Genomic DNA, 19,818 nt, shown 5'->3' with positions numbered 1-19,818 from the left:
GAGTGAACACAAATCCTTCCATAAAAAGATAATGTGAAATCATTGTAGCTAAATAATTAGATAATATAAAATAGATACGTCTGAAAGAGGGTGTTTCTGATTTGGGTAAATGTTAAAAAAAAAAGATTGCTTTTACACAGCTTCCACTAATCCCCGGTGTTCTTTATTATTGAAGATGTGTTGAATCGTAAGGGATTTGTAAAGAAATGGCCTCCAGATTATTGTTCTAGGTGTAAATTTTAAGTCAGTTTCTATGCCATTCTGTTTTGTAATAAAAAGAAAAGTACTTGGGAAGACAGAAACAAAGCACAGAAGGAGGATGATAACGTGCCACATTGTACCTACCAATACTGACTTTGGGGTAACTGTTCCCTTTAGCAGTCAGATCAGAGTGGAGTAGGCAATGGAAGAGCATGCTTCTTTATATAGAGGCTATTTTCCTGAATTTCCACTTGTAAAATCATACTGCCTGTTTCATGTGAAATGGCTTTCAGCTTAAAATTGCATTCCCAGGGTTGCTTTTGTTCAGGATCCCTTCTTTTTTTTTTTTTTTTTTGGTTATGGAGGAACTTTTCATACAAAAGCTCCTCAAGGTATTGATACTTTCAAGAAAGGAAACTACTGTCAAAGGGTCTTTGAAAATTCGTCTTTCACTGGTGACGAGGATAACCTTCATGACAGCAAACACAGTAAATAACTATGCAAAACTTAATACAAAGTAAAAAATATAACGATTGCTGTGGCCTCTAATTTCTGTCCAAATCTTGATAAAATGGACTTGATAATGGCAGCTTTTCTGGAAGAGTGGCTTGAACAGCCTCCAGAGGCCATCTGTAAGAAGTGCAATAAAAGATCTAGAGAAGTTAGTTTCATCATACATGTTGGTCATGGTCTGCATTTGGAAGTGTAAAGAGCAATATATGCTGCTCCCTAAGTAGGGCAGAGATACTCTGATTATGGTGTCCTTTATCCATCTAAGATCCATCAGTTCCCATGGAGAATAGCATTGCCTCTCAAAAATCAGTCTCTTTGACCCTCAAGTGTAATCATATTATTGTTATTATAGTGATCTTTTCCAAGGAGAAGGATTACTAAGTCACAATGTGAGCATAATGACTTCACTGCAGAGCCACGGGGGAGGAAAGTCACTCCTTAAACATACATATTTTGTAATTAGATAGAATAAGAAAAGAGCTCTTACAAAAATATGTAAAAGGTAAATAGCTTTGTTTTGGTATTCACCTAGACAGATACTTAAATACAGTTTCCAACTAAGCTTTAATTTAGCCTTTCTTCCAACATATTTCCTTTTATGAATATCTGTTCTTTCCTTCTCAGTTTGAAGTTTTCTCTGAGGATGTGAAGATAAAGAGCTTAGGATGAGGGCATCTCTAATATCAGAAAGGCATGCTAAAATCATTTCATAGGTAGGCGTTGGAAAAAGGGAAACAGAATGATCTTGTTAAGTGTATAGCTCAGTTACACATATCTTTTCAAGTATGTGTTAGTTCACCTGTTTGTGAGCCTTTCTGTATTTCACAGAGATGTATATCTAATAATGTCTGCAGTGTATGCATTTGCTTTCTGGTTTTAGAGCACTTAACTCTGAAGTTTCATAGACATTTGTAATAAAAACCAGATACAGAATCTTAAATCTGTAGAGATGATCTGTATAAAAGGAGTAAAGTCACTAATCTTAAACAGAGAATCCAGGACTGTCATCAGTTGACCAGCCTGGGAAAAATAAAATGCAGGCGCTTAAAAATGCCAGCCAAGGATATCAGGTATTACCTGAGCAGGGGCTTCCACAGACCTGAGTATGGGCAGAAGGGTTGATGAGAGGATTAGAAGAACTGCCTAGTGATGATCAGGGCATGAGTCATTTTAAAGTTCTGCTATAGACCTGTCCTGTTGCCTGAAGGGCAAAGGATGATTTTTCTTGTGCTTGTGTCCTGGTTAGTACAGAACCTGAAATGCTGCTGAGGCCCTTAATTGCATCCCCTGACGAATGCGTGCCTGTATCCTCTTGCCAGGGAAGACAGTCATGACAAACCTTTTTCAGCTGGTGATACACTTGAGTGTTATCTGTACCTGTGACAGATTGTGGGTTTTAGCTGAAAAAATTGCTGTCTGAAGAGTTACTTTGACTGAGTTTATGTGATGCAAAGTAAGGGTGATCTCAATTTGGAAGGAGATGATGAACTAAGATGTGCTAGGGGCAGGTTGTCTTCCTGATTTCTTGAGGTTATTTTATCATATGTCAAAAGTTGAAAGATAAGCCTCGCTGTAGGGGTCTCTGACCTTTGTTGTGGCACTGGTAGGTGACCTTCCTAAATAACAGGTTGTCCTGGTTCCGGCCAGAACAGGGTTAATTTTTACAGTAGCCAGGAGGAGGCATGGCCAGGACCTGGAGGTTTTTCTAACCTGGTGGAGGTTCTGTGTGGTGAGCAGTTGGCCTGTGAATCCTTTGCATCTTGTACACTGTTACTAATATTGTTGCTGTTACTCTTCTTATTTCATTGCTGTTTCCAGTAAATTGTTCATATCTCAACTTGTAATCTTTACTTTTTGTGCCTCCAGTTCTCCTCTCCAGCCCAACACAGGAGAGTGAAATGGGGGGACAGGAGAGTGAGCAAGTGGTGTGTGATTTGGAGCATTTTAGTGGAAAGAGTAAATTCGGGAATAGCATTTCTAAACCAAAACACATGCACTTGTGTGTTCCCAGCAAGTTCTCTCAAAGTCTTCTTTCCTTCCTGCAAATTTAGTCTCAAATGTACTTAGTCTGGATTACAGCTTCTTGGAGGTAAGGTGCTGTGCATAGGTGGTTAAGAGGAAAAAAGACTTCTGTTTATACTCAGGGTAGATACTTACTCTGCTAACTGTATTATAACACAAATCTGATTAGTATGGCATTTAAAGCAGTTACTTTAAAGTGGAGATACATACTTCATGCCTCATTAATTCACTCACAGTTCATTCATATTCTCTTCTTCCTATTTCATTTATCCATATTAAAAAAAAAATCAATTGCTTTGTCCTTATACACGAGGGAACCCCATGAAGTGTTTTGACAAGCTATAAAAAAATTATATGTAAAAGTGTGTTTTTATTATTTTTCATTTGCAAGATTTTTGATACTATGGTCTTAGCTTTTTGTCTCTTTGTTTTCTAGCTTTTTGCTAACAAAACCCCTGATTTTGACCACAGAAAATACACGTACCTCACATTTCATATGACAGCTTTTTCTTATGAGTGCTTTCTCCTGTTTCGGTGCTACCTGAGACATGAAGTGTAAACCAGCCTTTTAGAGAAGATGTTCTGTCTTTTCAAGTTAACCTCTTGCGATGATTTTTGCCTTCCTCATTTTGCTTCTTACATTATCAGTTTTTAAAAACTTACTCCCATGTGCTGGCCTAACTCTCTGAAATCTGTCAGTGACAATGTCTTCCTTTAATCAGAAACAAACAAAGCCACTCCCTGGCCCTAACCTTCTGGCACTAACCCTGTGTATTCCTTCCTTTAATTAGGAAAGGAATTAGGAGAGTAGTCTTCTAGCAGCTCTGCAATGGTTGCTTGGTGCTACAGTAGGAAGCTTTTCTTCACCATAGCTTTACCTAAGAGCACATTCACGATTGAACTCATGGTTAGAGACAATCTCACTTTTTCATAATTAAACTGTCTCCATGTTCTCACTGAATTAGGCACTGAATTCTCACTGAATTAGGTAGTGTTGAATTGAAGAGGGACAGTATAGGCATCTGTAGTATTTTTGTGGGCATAATCCTATTCACTGAACTACTTTTTCTGTATTTGTGGTGGATCTGCCTTTGTACATTTCAGCAATCTCTGCTCACCTTGTTTTGCAGGAACAGTGAACTGCATGTATGATACCTTTTTCAGCTTTTACAATTTCCTTGACAAAATAGGTTTGTGTTTATTTCAGTAAGGTGTCTTTAAAAGGGCAAGAGGATAAACGTATTTTTAAACTTACTCTCTATTTCTTCGGTTTGGCTTTAGTAGCTGTGTTTATTTATCGTTGTTATCTTTTTCTTCTGCATCTTTTTGTTTCAGTCAGTTAGTATGGTCTCTGTGACCATGTGTGCAGCTCTCTATGTCCTTATTTCTTCCTTCATTCTACCCTAGGTCAGTGCAGTTTTTTCATTAGCCAAGGACTTAAGAGCTGTTTACATCTGAAGGTGGGGGGGGGAGTGGTTCTTTTTTTTTTTTAATTTTCTCCGGGAAATACGTAAACAAATCAGTACCTTCCTACAGCTCTACTAGCATAGTTTCTTTGAGATTCCTCTTCTTAGAGTTTTCTAGCTTAACAGAAAACCTGTGGCATGTTCAGCAACAGCAGCATCTTCATGGTGAAATCTGTACATATCAGCATTTGCCTTGTTTACAGTTGACCTGGTCTGTCATGTCCACTGGTTGTACATATTTTCACAAGGTCTTTGTGTGGTGCTTGTCATGGGCATAATCCATGCATTTCATCTACTTTTTTTACTTGTCATAGGTAATATCCAGTCACACCTCTTACTAATTTTAGTCCTAGTAGCTGTTCACCTGTTCCACCTAAAGTAATGAGAAGCCTGACCAGATGGTACTGTAATGTTGTACTTGTTAAAATACCCATTGAGAGTAGATGTAATTCAGAGAATAATCCATATTCAACCTGCGTTGTCAAGAAGAAGGGAAATAAAAGGTGAAAAGATGTTGTTGGCTCAACAACAAGATGGGTGTATTAACAAGTTGCTTTTCCTTTGCCTCTTGACAAGTTGAACTGATAATTTCGTGTCTGTCCTTCCAGTCATCATCCCCCACTCTAGTAATCTGCAAATATAGTTGCAGAATATTGGCTATACAGTATATGGTCAAAAATGTTAAATAGCCCTTCAGCCGTTTTTATTCTGCATTGTCTCATATGATCTGAATCACTGCAATGCTAGGTCCACTAGAAATCAAAAGCATTGATTTTCTCTTGTGTTGAAATTTTCAACCTTATTTACAAGTGAAAAAGATGCAGCTCATTGTCTGCAACATTTTTACTTTGTCCTTTTTTCACACCTTTCTCTGATTTCCAAGGTTGTTCTGCGTTTGCACGGCACAGGTGACGTGTTTACTGACATAGGTCACTAAATGCTTTCCATTTACATGTCATTCTTATAAAAAAGTCATGACTGACGTATCAAAAAAAAAGTCTTAATGTCTTACCATGAAGATTTGTTCTCATTCCCATCTCAGGAGATAAACTCAGGAGTTGTCTTCTTGTCAGGAACAACTTTTGATTAGATTTTTATCTACAGGGGCACTAAAACAGCTCTGTAGAATGAGTTTGGCTCACAGATTTTCTACAAAAGCCTTTGCTGTTGCATCAGTGATCCATGGAGTGCTTGTCACCTTCTTCATTCTTTTATGGGTAACTGTAATCATTTGAATGAAAGTTAGCCTAAGTTAACATTTAGTGGTGGATTTGGCACTGTTAAATGTGTTGTTGGACTTGACAATCTTAGTGGTCTTTTCCAACCAAAGTGTTTCTATGATTCTGTGTAATTATGTCAATGTTAATAGTGCCTGTGTTTAAAAAAATTGTCTAGTATGGGTTGTTTGAATATACAGAAATATTACAGCCTATGTAACAATTACAGCTGATAAGAGTTATCAAGCTGTCTGTTATCCTGGTCTTGTGCAATTCAGGTTGAAATTCAGGCTGTATTATGAAAGTACTAAAAAGACTAGTTTTGTGTATGATACGGATAGAAGATGAGCTATGTGATAATTCACCTTTGTTTTAGTAGCTTTAGCTGCTCAACAAATGAAAATGTATTTCATAGTAGATATGAACTTTGTTATTCACTTGCTTATTTTTAAAGTAGGGAAATCACATGCAAACTGTATTTTAAATTTATTTTAATGTAATTGTATTTAATGACTTCTCTTTAGTTTTGTGATTCTGTATGACTGTTTTCACCTGCTTTTATGATGCTTAATGTACTTTTTTCCTTGTTTTTCTTTCTGAAGGACCCAACCATATGCCTATGCAAGGACCTGGACCTAACCAGCTCAATATGACAAACAGTTCCATGAATATGCCTTCAAGTAGCCATGGGTCCATGGGTGGCTATAATCACTCAGTGCCATCGTCACAGAGCATGCCAGTGCAGAATCAGATGACAATGAGCCAGGGACAGCCAATGGGCAACTATGGGCCCAGACCAAACATGAATATGCAACCAAACCAAGGTAAGTGAGGTGCTTGTTAGCTTCTGTAAAAGGAAAACATCTTGGGTGCAGATTTTTTTAAAAGGTCTTATGTTGTAGGTATCTTTCTCTAAATGCATTTGTACCCTGAGATGGGCTTAGTTGGTTAGAGCATGGTGCTAAGAACACAAAGTTTGTGACTTCAGTCACCATATGGGCCATTTACTTAAGACATGGGCTCAGTGATCCTTGTGGAAGGATCATCTCAGAATAGGATGTGAATATTCTGTACCTATGTTTGGAGGATTCTACATCTCTTTTCTCCCATGTGTCTGTGACTTTTTTTTATTTGCAGATGTTGAACTATTTTCAGGTGTTATGTGAGAATCTGGAAATGGATCTAGTTTTGTCAGTTATAAGCTGGAACTACTGTTTGTCTATCAGACTTTACACTTTTAGCTAAGTGTTATTATCATTCAGGTTGATAAAAGACATCTCTACTTTTAAGTCTCTCGATTAAATTGAAAAATGAAAAGTCAGATAGCCCTCAGATTGTTATACCTATTTAGTCTTTGTTTTCTGCTGCATGCTGTTTTTAGCATGGAATGTCTGTTAGTCTTAGAGAAGAAAAATTCAGTACCAGGAACAACTCCGGTACTCCCTACTGCTTTCATGAGATGTCTTTGTGTATATAGTAAAAATCAAAACTAATTTAGTATCTAAGATATTTCCATTGCATAAACCAGTGATGTTTTGGTGTCCTTGTTGAAGTGCAAGGACATTGTGGAATTAAAATATTGCGTTAGAGTCACAGCACAGCAAATTATTAAGTTGTATATGTACTGCATATTCTTATAGATGTGCTTTACAAGTCAGCAAGCAGTATTTTCAGCTTACCTGTTAAGTCTGTTTACTGCACTGGATCTGTACATAGCACCTGCTAGAAGACATATGACAAACCGAAGCTCCACTTTTTTATATGTAGAGACCATCTGTTCCTGAGGTGTACAGACAGACCAGGTCATACTGATCGGTTTGATTATTAGGCTACAGAAAGGTGCAAAACAGACAAAAGACTAACTTAATGAGAGGCTAAAAATAAGTCATGATGAAACAGCTGTTTCTGCACTTTTCTTACCAGTAGGAAAAGTGGGAAGTCTGAGTCCTTCAACATCCATATTGTTAGTAGCATTTTTCTTAAAATACAACAGCAGAAGAAACAAAAGGTAGGCACATAGCAGAGGAAACCATCACAAGCGGGAATATTTATGCATCTCTCTGAACTGGCAAGTTATCTCTGTGTTCTGTACAATACACAATGTAGTAATTTTGTAAACGTTGTAAGATGCTTTGAAAAAGCCCTGTGCCAGTTCAGTTCAGGTTTTTTAGTTGCAGAGTTAGCAATAATTATGTAGCAGTATGTGTGAGGGAGCCATCTAGTAAGTCACTCTACAGAAAACAATTTTGTGTGACTGGCCTAAAATTTAGGAGATGATTCCATCTCAAAGTAGCATTCTTTGCTCTTCCTCGTAATATTCCCCTGTTGTGTTTTCTGTACTCTGTCAAACTTGAAAATTGGTCATTAGAAGTTAAGCAGAAATAAACTTAAAAGATTTCTGTTCTGAACAAGTAATGGTACTGAAGTGACTTTGGGGATTAAAGAATAAAACAGTATTAACCAAATTATAGGTTCAAGAACAAGAGCAAAATCTTTAGTTAGAACAATGGTACCATTGCCATTAGGGCCACGCAAACTTTTGCATTGTGTAATTCTAATTCTGCCAAGTTTTGACCCTTTAGGCTGAGACTTTTTCCTTTCTAAGTGTCTGCTTCAAGGCTGGTTCTGTTTTTTTGCAGAGGTTTCACAGAAGTAGAGGGCTGTAGGATGAAAAATTACATTCTTTAAAATGTTTCAGTGTCTCACAAAAACAGTAGTAAACAGAGCACTTAATATATTAAATGTAGGAATGCAGGTGCCCCTTTAGAGCAAGGCTTTGAAACTTGTGTGTTATGCAAGCCAAGTGCTATTTGCTGTTAAGTGAAAATACTGTTCCAAGTATCTGTGAGAGAGGAAGTCTTAAGTCTGAAAATGTGCATGTTTGTTATTTTGATCTAAGATGATTCCCAGTCAGGTCTGCTTAATACATTTCCTCCATTTTCTACTGTTAGTTGTTTCATGTGTATTGAAATTTGATGACAAATTAGGGAATTATTTTTGTATCTTCACTCTCTTGTGACTCCAAGCCAGGCAGAGAACGACAGAGGAATCTGTGAGACCATGAGAGGTTTAGATAGGTAGCCAAGCCCCAGTCTGGCTGGGCAGAGGTCTCAGCCAAGCATGACGACTTCAGGCTTCTGACCTAAGTGAAGAAGCAAGAATGAGCTGCTAGGAAATGCACTCAGTGCAGTTTAACAAAAGGGGAATGAACAGATTGTGGCTCAAAGATTTCTTAGTTGTGCAAGAATTCAGAAACAGAAATGAACCAAAATTTCTGAACCTCAGTGTTGTTGTCAGGAGACATTTGTGAGCCCCTAAGCATGTTTTGTTTCTTTGTCTTATAGGAGTGATTCATACTGAAAATAAGAGATCCTACTACATCTGTCAGTTAATAACAGCACTAGCTAAATATAATGCTAAATATTCTGCAAGATGAGATCTTAGCATCTCAAGTTGGCTGTTAAAAATCAGTAGATGTTTTTGACCTTAATCTTTCTTTATGTGGGTTCCTCAGCTGTAGAGGAATGATGTGATGGTAAGATTACGATACCATCTGATTTCACAGGAGAGTTATGAAAGTATATTCATTATGAAGATTTGGACAGATTACTTATGGGTGCCATAAGAAAACCATGAATAAATTAATAATTCTGTCTTCAGTGTTGGACTAGGCATCACATCTCACATGGACTATTAGGAAGAAACAAAATACTGAAGTAGTTTTTCAGTGAGTAATACCTACTGTACTGAATGAAGCCAGTACTTCCAGGGGAAAAAAACCCATACTATTATATAATATATAAAGCCATCATAACACTCAGAAAGGCTTGATCAACACCTGTGTGGCTTTAGCATAACCTTTTTATGTGCACTTGCTACCAAAACATCTTGCTGTATATACACTTTGTGAGGCAGATGGTGTTAGCAAGAAAAAAATGAAAAAGTGCTAATTGAGAAATAAAATGCATAGTAACAGAACTCTTTGCTGGATTTACTTCCTGTATCCACTTTGTATTCATTATTGATTTGCACTAGTTATAAAATGCTAGCCAGAGGAATACCTTAAATGAGAAGCAAAGTTTTCATGGTATTGATTTTATAGTCAGTCTAGTTTAAAAGAGGAATTCAAGTAATTTTGGACTTAGAAAGCAGAATGTTTTAAGTGGAAGATTCTGTAGATGACTCTTCGTTGAAAAGTTATTACATCAGCCTGGGACATCTGCAAGGAATATTGGTTACATTTTTGGAAAAGATAGGTAGCAGAAGGAACTGATTGAATGTGGAAGAAACTATGTTCTTATGGGTACATTTCTTGTGTATGGTAAACTACTTAGGTTGAAAAAAATTACAAGTGTGGCCAATTTTTGACTTTTGGGAGGGGAGATGTAAGCATGACTTTTCTGAAACCTGAAACTTGCATGGAAATTCCTCTTTTTTTATGTTGAACAAATCTTTCACACCCGGGGAATAATATTTAATAGTAGAATGAATACATTTTACAAGAACCAAGACATTGTAGCTTGGCCATCTCAGAAACTCTGTTTCTCAGATACTTTTGCTACACGTGGCCATCCCAGAGACTGTGTTTCTCGGATCCTTTTGCTGGGATTCCATCCCCTTGCCAGAAGAGTTTGGCGGAAAGTTGCCAAGCTCCCAGTCTCTATTTAATGAGCATTATATTATATGTTGCCTGTGGTAAGGGAAGGGAACTAATTTACAGGTGAACTCTACGGGACAATATCGTGTTGACTCAGTCATTTGCAGGAGACCACTTGTCAAATCTGGTGCTGAGATTTTTTTAATGACAGTTTCATTTATATGAACTTAGAAAAAAATCCATTAAAATTTCAGACCTCTTTCACTTACAGGCAAATATGAAGCAAATACAAAGCTATGGAAAGAGTAGAGATGAGGCACATGCAGATTCTTGTTCTTTTGTTGCTACATAAAGGAACATAAAGATAGGAACATCCAATGTTAGCTAAAATATAAATGTATTCAGGGTGTCGCAGACCAGGATAAAGTGATTTCTGAGTTTGAGTACCTTTTGCAAATGTCTTGCCATCTGTTCACTCCCATGTAAGCTGAGACTGTTAGGTTTCAGTACCTTGACTGCTTACAGTAGTCAAGCTGTTACAGAGAAGGCAGGGCAATCTCAGGTTTTTTTGACATCTAACCTATTAAAGGGAAATAAAATTGCCTCCACATTCTGAAACAACATCATGCTATAGCTGGATTTGTAGGATGTCTAGCTGTAGAAGACACTGTAGTTTTGTCATGAAAAAACGAAAGATACAAACTGCTGCCACAGAGCTTGTGCTTTCATCTTCTTTCCCTAGGGTAAAACATGAAAGGCAGTGTTGGTAACTAAGGAATTTTTTGTATCACATTTTATGGACTAGTTTTTTTTTAAAATGATACCTGAAATTATGGTTTGGTTTGAGATTAAAAGTTTGTGGAGTAAGGTAGTGTGGAGGAGTGTCTACTGTCTTTAATTTGCAGCCTAAGTTATACATTAGGAGTAGCAAAAAGTTTTGTATCCTCAAGGTCTTTTGAGATAATGTTTAAACTGCATCTGGTGTTAAAACACCTTTAGGATGGTGGTTCATTTGACTAAGCACATCTGAATTGTAGTGTTTGTCATGTTAAATTGACCCTATGGTATAGTTTCTAAGATAGCTCTCACAAGACTTAAAACCATCACTTAAAAAAACAAGCATTTTTTTTAAACATGTAGAAAAACATCGAAAAGTTTTTGCTGAGGGTTGCTGCAGTGGTACATATTTTGTTAGTTTTGTAACAGTAGACACAGTGATGAGATTGCTGATGGTAGGTGTAGCATGGTGGGCTTTGCTGATACTCTAGATACAGATATCCAGTTGCTTCATCGATGCCGAGTGCACATTTTAAAATGCTTAAAGAACCGACCTCTGAGCAACACAACCATCATAATTTGGAAGACTGAAGAAGCAATAGCTTATACTGCTGCTTTTTGGTCTTACCCACCTGTTCCCATTGCTCTTCAGTCAGAACCGCAGAGTCACCAGTTCATTTATGAGTGTGGTTCCTCACTTCTCTGCTTCTTCAGAAGGTTCAACCACATCAGCACTTACTCTTGTCCTCTCATAGCATTTCCCACCAGTATCTGAGATTCAGCGTAAGGGACAATGCCAAGGAGATATTTTTAAACCACTAAACTTTTCTGCAGCTCTTTCATCCTCTGCACTTCTGGTCTCAGATTTGTTAGCTTTATCTGGGACCTACTTTCAGTTTGTATTTCTGTTTCTTTCTATTTATCTTACCTGTGTGAAGACTAGGTTGTCAGTTTCTAAAAGTCCTTTCCTGTCAGGAGACTCCCACTGTGTCACTGTACTTACAAGAAGGTCAGGTAGTAGTCCATTTTTGCTTTAATCTACCTACCTTTTCTTCCCTGTACATGAGGCCTCCGTAGGAGATACTGGCTGGAGCAGAAGTTACTTTTTTCCTTAACTGCTCATTTCAAAGTTGTCTACACCTACTAAACAAAAATGTGTATTCTTGATAATGTAGGCTAGTTAAATTCTGTACTTCCACATTTTACAGAGATAATTGTAACACAGTATTTCTTTGGATGCATTTTGAACTCTGTACAAATCAGATACTTTGTCCTCTCTGGATAAATAATTTTAGAAATTCACAAAAAAAAGAGTTTCTGTAGAGAGTTTTTGAAAGCAGTGAGCATTCTCTTGCAGCTCACAGTTTTGAGGGCTTTGTATATAAGAGTCTTATCTCCAGGTCTGGAAGAGATCATGACTTCCACCAAATGTAGTTTGTTGTGACCTGATCAGCGATTCAGGAGCTGTGTTTCAGGGTGCTTGTAAAAATATGTGCGACAAATATTAGAAAGCATTATAGAATCATTGAATGGTTTGGGTTGGGGTTGGAAGGGACCTGAAACATTATGTAGTTCCAGTCTCCCTGCCTGTGCTACAGCTAGCTCAGGTTGCTCAGAGCCCCATCCATCCTGGTCTTGAATGTGTCCAGGGATGGGACATCCACAACTTCTGTGGGCAGCCTGTTCCAGTGCCTCACCACCCTCAAAGTAAAGAATTTCTTCCTAATATCTGATCTGTACATGTCGCAGCGGGGATTACTGCAACAAGTATATTTCAGACCAGGAGTCCTGTGGAAACCGAAGTATATATGGACAGATTCATGGTAGATGTTTCAGAGATGTTTATTTCTCCAGCCGCATGGCCGGGGCTCCGCTCAGGAACTCCCCGGTCACGGGACCCCAGGGTCCTTGGCCACCCCGGGGAACACAAACCAACCAATGGGAACAAGGCTGAGCAGGGGCAGGGAGACCCCGTGCCTCCCCCCCAGGGCCTCTCTCCCAGGGCTACATGGCGGGGGGAAGGGACCCCAACATCTCACCCGTTTTATTTTAATAAAAGGAGAATGAAAACAATTGGATAAACATAACAAGAACAGTTTCAAGACAAAAGAAGACACTCTCCTGAGTCTTTAAATGTCCAATCAGATTCTGTGGAACATCTTAGGGCTGACAGAAGGGAGACAGAACTCTCCGGGCATGCTCTGTGGGGAAACTGAGGCAGGAGAGGGTTTAATTTCTTCCCTCCCCCTTTTCATCCCCCCCTCGGTACCGGAGAGGAATTGTAGGGAAATGGAATTGTATAGGGAAGCCATGGGGTGAAAAACGGATTAGGAATAAACTGGGGATAGGGCAAACTTAGGAAGGGGTTCATATTGGGTATAGGGTAAAAGGGGGAAGTAGGCTGTGGGTAGGGAAATTGCTGGGATGGATATTGTTTATAATTTTGTGCATAACGGCTGCCTTTGACTGGAATACCTCCAGGCCCAGTAACATTCGCTGCTTGTAAACCCTTCTTTCCTTGCACTATATCAAACTGTACAACTTCTCCATCTCCTACACTTTGCAGGTAATTTTTAGGGTTATTTCTTTTAATGGCACTTCTATGGATGAATAAATCTTCCCCTGTATCATCTCGTGTTATAAATCCGTAGTTGTTTTTTACATTGTACCATTTCACAGTTCCTGTGACTTTCGTGGCTCCTCCTATCACGTGCTTGCGTGTTCGTCGTGGCTGCTGGTCCCATGTGGCCGCCGCCTCGCCGACTCCGACGTCTCGGCTGGGCCCCCGCGTTGCGGCTGCTCTGTGCTCTCCGAGCGGCGCTGCTCCGGCGTGTCTGGGCTCTGCGCGGCCCCGCGTTGCCATCGCCGCTGGCTCCGCGCCCTGTGAGTGGTTCCGCTCCGCAAACTCCACGCTGCTTTGAGAGCAGCCCCGTTCCGGCTCAGTGCTGTGCTGCGCGGCTTCTCGTGTCGCTGTGGAAACCGCCGCTTCTCCCTCCGCAGGGCTCTCCGAGCCGTGTGCTCAGAGCGGGCTGCCACGCCGATGCCCGGTTCCTGGCTGCTCGTGGCCCACGGCACCCGCGGCGCCTGTGGCATCGCTCCCTCACTCGCGGCCGCGTGGCCGGGGACCCCGAGACAGGGATGGGGTCCGCCATAAGGCGCGCGCTCCCGAGGGGGCCGGGAGCATCCAGCGCAGGCACCTCCGCCAGCACGGCTGCAGTCATGTGCCACAGGGATGGCGGCCGCGCGGCCTCGGCCACGGGATAAGTATGATCTTCTGCTTTAGGGGTAATGGGACTGTTCAAATGCTCCTCAAGGGCTTCCCTGATTATAAGGTATGCATAGCAAGCTTCTCTTTGATCCCATACTTTATCCCAGATCTCGTCCCAGAAACACCCCTCACAAGATACAGGAGGTTCGATATTAAAAAGTAAGTCTCGAGAAATACAGGGGAACCTTTTGAAAAGCCAGATGAAAAAGTGTTCTAGATCTCCCGGTTGCATTACTTTTTTGTTTTGTTGTTCAAGGATTTCTTTTACTTCTAGATACATTTTTCTCTGTGGCTCAGAGAGCCCCATTTCCCATGATTCTTCCATAGTCCAGAGAGAATATCCAAACCAAGATGAGAAGAGAGGTCTAGAGTGGTTATTTTACTCACGAATCTTCCTCAGGGATTGATGTCTTGCCCGCATTCCTCCACCAGTTTGTCGCAGCGGGGATTACTGCAACAAGTATATTTCAAACCAGGAGTCCCGTGGAAACCGAAGTATATATGGACAGATTCGTGCTGAATGTTTCAGAGATGTTTATTTCTCCAGCCGCATGGCCAGGGCTCCGCTCAGGAACTCCCCGGTAACGGGACCCAAGGGTCCTTGGCGTTATCAGGGAACACCAAACCAACCAATGGGAACAAGGCTGAGCACCAAACCAACCAAGGGGAACAAGGCAGGGAGACCCCGTGTCTCCTCCCCAGGGCCCCTCTCCCAGGGCTACATGGCGGGGGGAAGGGACCCCAACATGTACACACCTGCTTTCAATTTAAATCCATTGCCCCTTGTTCTGTCACTATCTGCCTGTATAGAAAGTCCATCTCCCTTGCTTTTATAAGGCCCCTTAAAATACTGGAAAGCCACAGTGAGGTCTTCCTGGACCCTTCTCTTACCCATGCTCTCTCAGCGTTTCCTTATAGCTCTATCCCTCTGATCATCCTTGTGGCCTTGCTCTAGACTCGCTCCGACAGGTCTGTGTCTTTCCTGTGCTGGGCACCCCAGAGCTGGATACAGCACTCTGGGTGGGCTCTCACCAGAGCAGAGTAGAGGGGCAGAATCACCTCCCCTTAACCTCCTGGCCATGTTTTTCATGCAGCCCAGGATACAGTTGGTTTTTTGGGCTGCAGGCCTACATTGCCAGATCATACCCAGCTTTTCCTCAATGCAAACCCCCAAGATCTTGTCAGGGCTGCTGTCTGTGAGTTTCCCACTCTGTACTCACGTCTGGGTTTGCCCCGACCCAGGTGCTGCATCTTACCCTTGGACTTGTTGAAATTCAGGAAGTTCTCTTGGGCCCACTTCTCAAGTTTTTCCATATCCAAGTAGATAATGAATTAATAGTTGTTAAGTTTTTTATTGAGTTTTGGGATTTTATGTCATATTAAGTATTACATGATGAATAAATGTAGCTTTCTCCTAGGCGAGATTTTTCAAATGGAGGAATAAATTCGAAGTCCTCTCATCCCTCAAAACTACTGCATAAAATGGTTATGTTCCATGAGGCAGTAGAGACCATGGTGGTTCTTTTAGGTATCTTCTTAATAGGAAGAACCAAACTGGAAGGAAGCCAGGCTGTCTGTTATGAACACAACACACAGCCTGGTACAGGGTAGTGAATTCTCATTGTGGCTCTACAAAGCGTTAATGAAGTTCTAATTTAAAAAGCAAACAGAAAATCTCTACATTGCACCATGGGGACCCAACACATTTTATCACATTGTATTGTGACTAATATTAATATTGTTAATTAACAAGCTTTCTTGAGATCTAGGAATATTATGGCAACAAGTTTCTATTTTTTTTTCAAGGCTGCCTAATGTTTCTCAGTACCTCCAAACAGGAGCAGTGAAATGAAATAATCTAAATTATCTACTCGTTTAGAAGATCAAAAAAGGAAATGTATTTTGCCAATAATTAAAATAAGTGCATCTCAATTTAACCCTTTTTTTTTTTTTTTTTTTACTTTAAAATTGGGACACAGAAGCTTGCCATACTGAAGGATAGAAGCATAACTGGATCTTCTTAAGAATGGCCAATATTTATTTTTAGAGGAGAATGAAGCTTAGGCCACTTTACTTCTCAGTGAGAGATCCCACGCAGGGGTTTAATGGGATTTAACTAATGCACTTTGAATTCATACCATTAATTAATTTTTCCTCACTTTCCCTCATAACTCCGCATAGACAGGATCTAAGTGACTACATACTCCTTTGCCTGTGTAGATCCAGTCACTTGATGGTATCTAGGTATTTTTCCAGTGCTGTAGTTTCACACAGGACTTTCTGCTTGTGCTCCAGCACCTAGTTACTTAAAAATACTAAATGGAGTGGCAAAATCTAAGCATACAGAAAGTAGGTGCTATCTTCCTTTTTCTCCTTGGATGGCACCTAGGAGTGGCTCTGCTAGTTTGATGTTTGATACCATGATTTGTCTTAGTTTTTAGTGAGGCTGCTAGTTTCTTGTTGTCTTTGTAGTTTATAAAATAAATTATTTTTTAAAAAGGCAAAAAAAGCTTGGGGTTTCACCGTTATAGTATGCGTTAAGTGGTTTGAGTTAATACATTACAAAAATCCGTTGTTTAGAAAAGTTTAGCTCCTTGCCACAACTCTTTCCTCCTCGTGTTTTTGATACTGGAATAACTCTTTTCTGAAGTGGTACTACAGAGGAGGCACAGAGGCTGTTCTTTGTTAAATGTTATATCAATCTAACCTGCAATCTCATATAATGAAATGGTGTAATCATCGTTTTCATTGCTGTGTGGTGTCAGTAGGGTGCTCTTTAACTGTCTGTTTTCATTACTGAAATTTGCGTTTCTCTAAGTACAGCCTTAATCAGATTTTCTCAGTTGATGAAACATGGACAGTACTTTATCTCTTCTGATCCCTTCCTGTGGTTCATGGAAACTTGGTGCAACTTGGTATGAAAGAAGATTTTTTTGTTAAGGCTGTTTAGGACTGTTCAGTGTCAGGCAGAGCCTGTGTTCTGTGGGCCTTCTGCGTATGCCTTCTGTGTGTGCCTATCTGGTTCACATGGTTTGTCTTTACAGGCTAAATAAAATTGTTGATTTTGTGATAACAGCTTAGTGGTTTGTTGATGGAATATAACAGCAACTATGTGTGTATTCAAACTATGCTCTGAGGAGATCATAAATGTTAAATAATCTTTTTATGACTTACCAAGGTTTCACCATCAGGTTTTCATCTACACCTTTTTTGAAGATATTTTTTAGAGCAAAAATTGGTGAAACTGTTCCAGTTATCTTTGTGTATGTGTAAACTAGTATCTGTGGTTTTGAAGAAAAATCATCTAAAAAGCAACCTTGTTTAGGCTGACTTCTCTTTTGTAGTTTGGTTACTGAATTGTTCACCTATATTTGCATAAGTCCAGAAACAACAAACTCTTATCAGAGCACTGGATATACAGAGCCTTTTTTGGTCCGTTTTTAAAGGTTGGGTTTTCCATGTTCTTTCGGCAAGGTTTAATCACAAATAATTTTTGCATATTTGACATTTTTGCTGCTTCTCCTTTTGCAGGTCCAATGATGCACCAGCAGCCTCCCTCCCAGCAATACAACATGCCACAGGCAGGTAGCCAGCATTACCAGGGGCAGCAGCCACCGATGGGAATGATGGGCCAAGTTAACCAAGGAAATCACATGATGGGGCAGAGACAGATTCCTCCATACAGGCCACCACAGCAAGGTAGGAATTCACTTCAGTATTTTTACACTGATTTTAAATAACCATGTTTAAAACCATTTTACATCACTTTCTTGCTTACACCAAATTTCTGTCAAGTAATTTGGTGTGACAGGCTTTGTTTGTACACTCTTTTTGTTATCCTTTTTAAGGGTGGTTCTTGCAGCAAGAGATTACTGCTGTCACCATGAAATGTGAAGACAAGTTTGTTTTCTTTTTCCTTTGGTTCTTTCTGAGATTATGCATTCTGAAATTATGCATCTCAGATATGCTGATGCAGAATTCTGTTTTGATATTTAAATGATAGGTACAGAAAAGGAAGAGTACCTACTTGGTTCTGAATTCATTCAATTACAAACAAAGGAACAAAGTTCCACAATATTGAGTCTCTTTTTTCTTTTTAGTCCTTTTCAACAAGGAATGATTTCATTTTTAACACCTTTAACACCTTGGTCTGTTATACACATATTCCTAAAATAAGCTCAAAACTTAAGTTTGATGTATATAGTCTCAGTCTAGTGCAGCCAAACAACTGTGTATTTGTATACGTAGATAGATACATTTACTTTTTTTTTTAACTAAACCAGATTACATATGTTGTCTGTAATGCAACAGTATGGGTGGGGAATACATTTGAGAAATATTTCTCATACTAAATTCAGAAATTAGCAGGCTTTATAATAGAGAAAACAAGTTATTTACGTATTGACTGGTTGTGGTTTTTCAGGCCCACCACAGCAGTACTCAGGCCAGGAAGACTATTATGGGGACCAATACAGTCATGGTGGACAAGGTCCTCCAGAAGGCATGAACCAGCAATATTACCCTGATGGTAATCTCTCATAAATGTTAACTTTCCCATTTTCTATACCTGCCCAATACTAATGTAGTCATATGCCCAAAATTAGGGGATGAGGCAAGAATAGTAATTGGATATCATACCTCACATTTACAAAACCTTCCAAATTCAGAATTGTTACTACAGTTTAAGTTACTATGACAAATTTACAACTTAAAGCATGTAATTTGTATTATTCCCATTTGAAACTCTTAACAGTTTTAGTATTTCAAAATGAATGGAAATAATTGGTTTCTCTAAAAGAATGGAGAGTTCCTTAGCATATCTAGTATAATTGAGATGAATTTAAACAGTCATAACTTTATTATCAATAAGAGAGGGGGCGATATCCTTTTATTAAAAATTTTACTGAACTGAAAAAACTTGCTAAAAGGATGTGGGTTTTTTCTGTAAAGACTCTATTTTTTTAAACTTAGTGTTTAGTTTTCATGTACGTCGCACAAATGTGTTATTGCTGACATGGTATGGGCTTTCAGTTTAACATTTATATAGGAATAAAATGGTCCCTGCCCTGAGGATATTGGAAATGTGAATCCTCTTTAGATGTCCCCTCAGTGCTTTCAAGACAAGACTGAAACTTTGAATTTCATAAATTTGTCCTCCTGCCTCTTGGAATATGGAGTGCTGAAGGCTATTGAATTGTCTTATAAGTTAGAGAAGTTGAAATTAACTTGTTTTCAGGCTGAGCAGAGACTGGGAGACCAAAGATGCTGACTCCTGACTACTGTGATAACCATGTGTGCAACTTAATGGTATCTTACGAAGTTCAAGAAATGGGGTAGATGTTAATGTTTGAAAAAATGTATACCAAGCAAAGCTGTGTAATTGCCAAAGCAACTACTCATTGCAAATAAAGGGATACCAGTCAGTTGTTTGAATTTAATTTCTATTAAATTGATTTTAAGATACATCAAGCCACATCTGTATAAGCTTACATGTGTTAGTTTCTGGAGATGTATGTGCAGAGTTATTTTACAAGTTGCATTAACTGGTAATTATTCAGCTTTCATTTTGGAACATTTATGTACACACATGAACACTAAACTGTTACAGGCAATTTACTCTAGTAAGGGCAGTTTGATGTTACCATCAACAGCTCTTTGGCAGCACAGATTACTTCTAAGATCTATTCCTTGTAAAGAGTCATCTTTATCATTACCTCATTATTACTCTTATGTAGAATACAAAGAGCATATGTTTTA

General features: G+C 39.3%; 1 protein-coding gene across 3 annotated transcripts in view; it reads left to right on the top strand.

Moving 5' to 3' along the window:
• Positions 1-19,818, top strand: part of SS18 (SS18 subunit of BAF chromatin remodeling complex) — a 46,412-nt gene that overhangs the window by 17,800 nt on the left and 8,794 nt on the right. For 2 of the 3 annotated variants that reach the window (XM_082297913.1, XM_082297912.1), the window contains exons 5-7: positions 6,022-6,243; positions 17,593-17,760; positions 18,485-18,589. In XM_082297913.1, coding sequence (XP_082154039.1) covers positions 6,022-6,243; positions 17,593-17,760; positions 18,485-18,589 — 495 coding nt within the window. The remainder of the gene's footprint in view (positions 1-6,021; positions 6,244-17,592; positions 17,761-18,484; positions 18,590-19,818) is intronic. The other variant, XM_082297914.1, reaches the window with a different exon arrangement.

This window comes from Coloeus monedula, assembly GCF_965178545.1.
Source record: "Coloeus monedula genome assembly, chromosome: 1".
Lineage (NCBI taxonomy): Eukaryota > Metazoa > Chordata > Aves > Passeriformes > Corvidae > Coloeus > Coloeus monedula.
The sequence above is the reverse complement of the archived record's forward strand: the minus strand, read 5'-3'. Positions and strand labels throughout refer to the sequence as shown.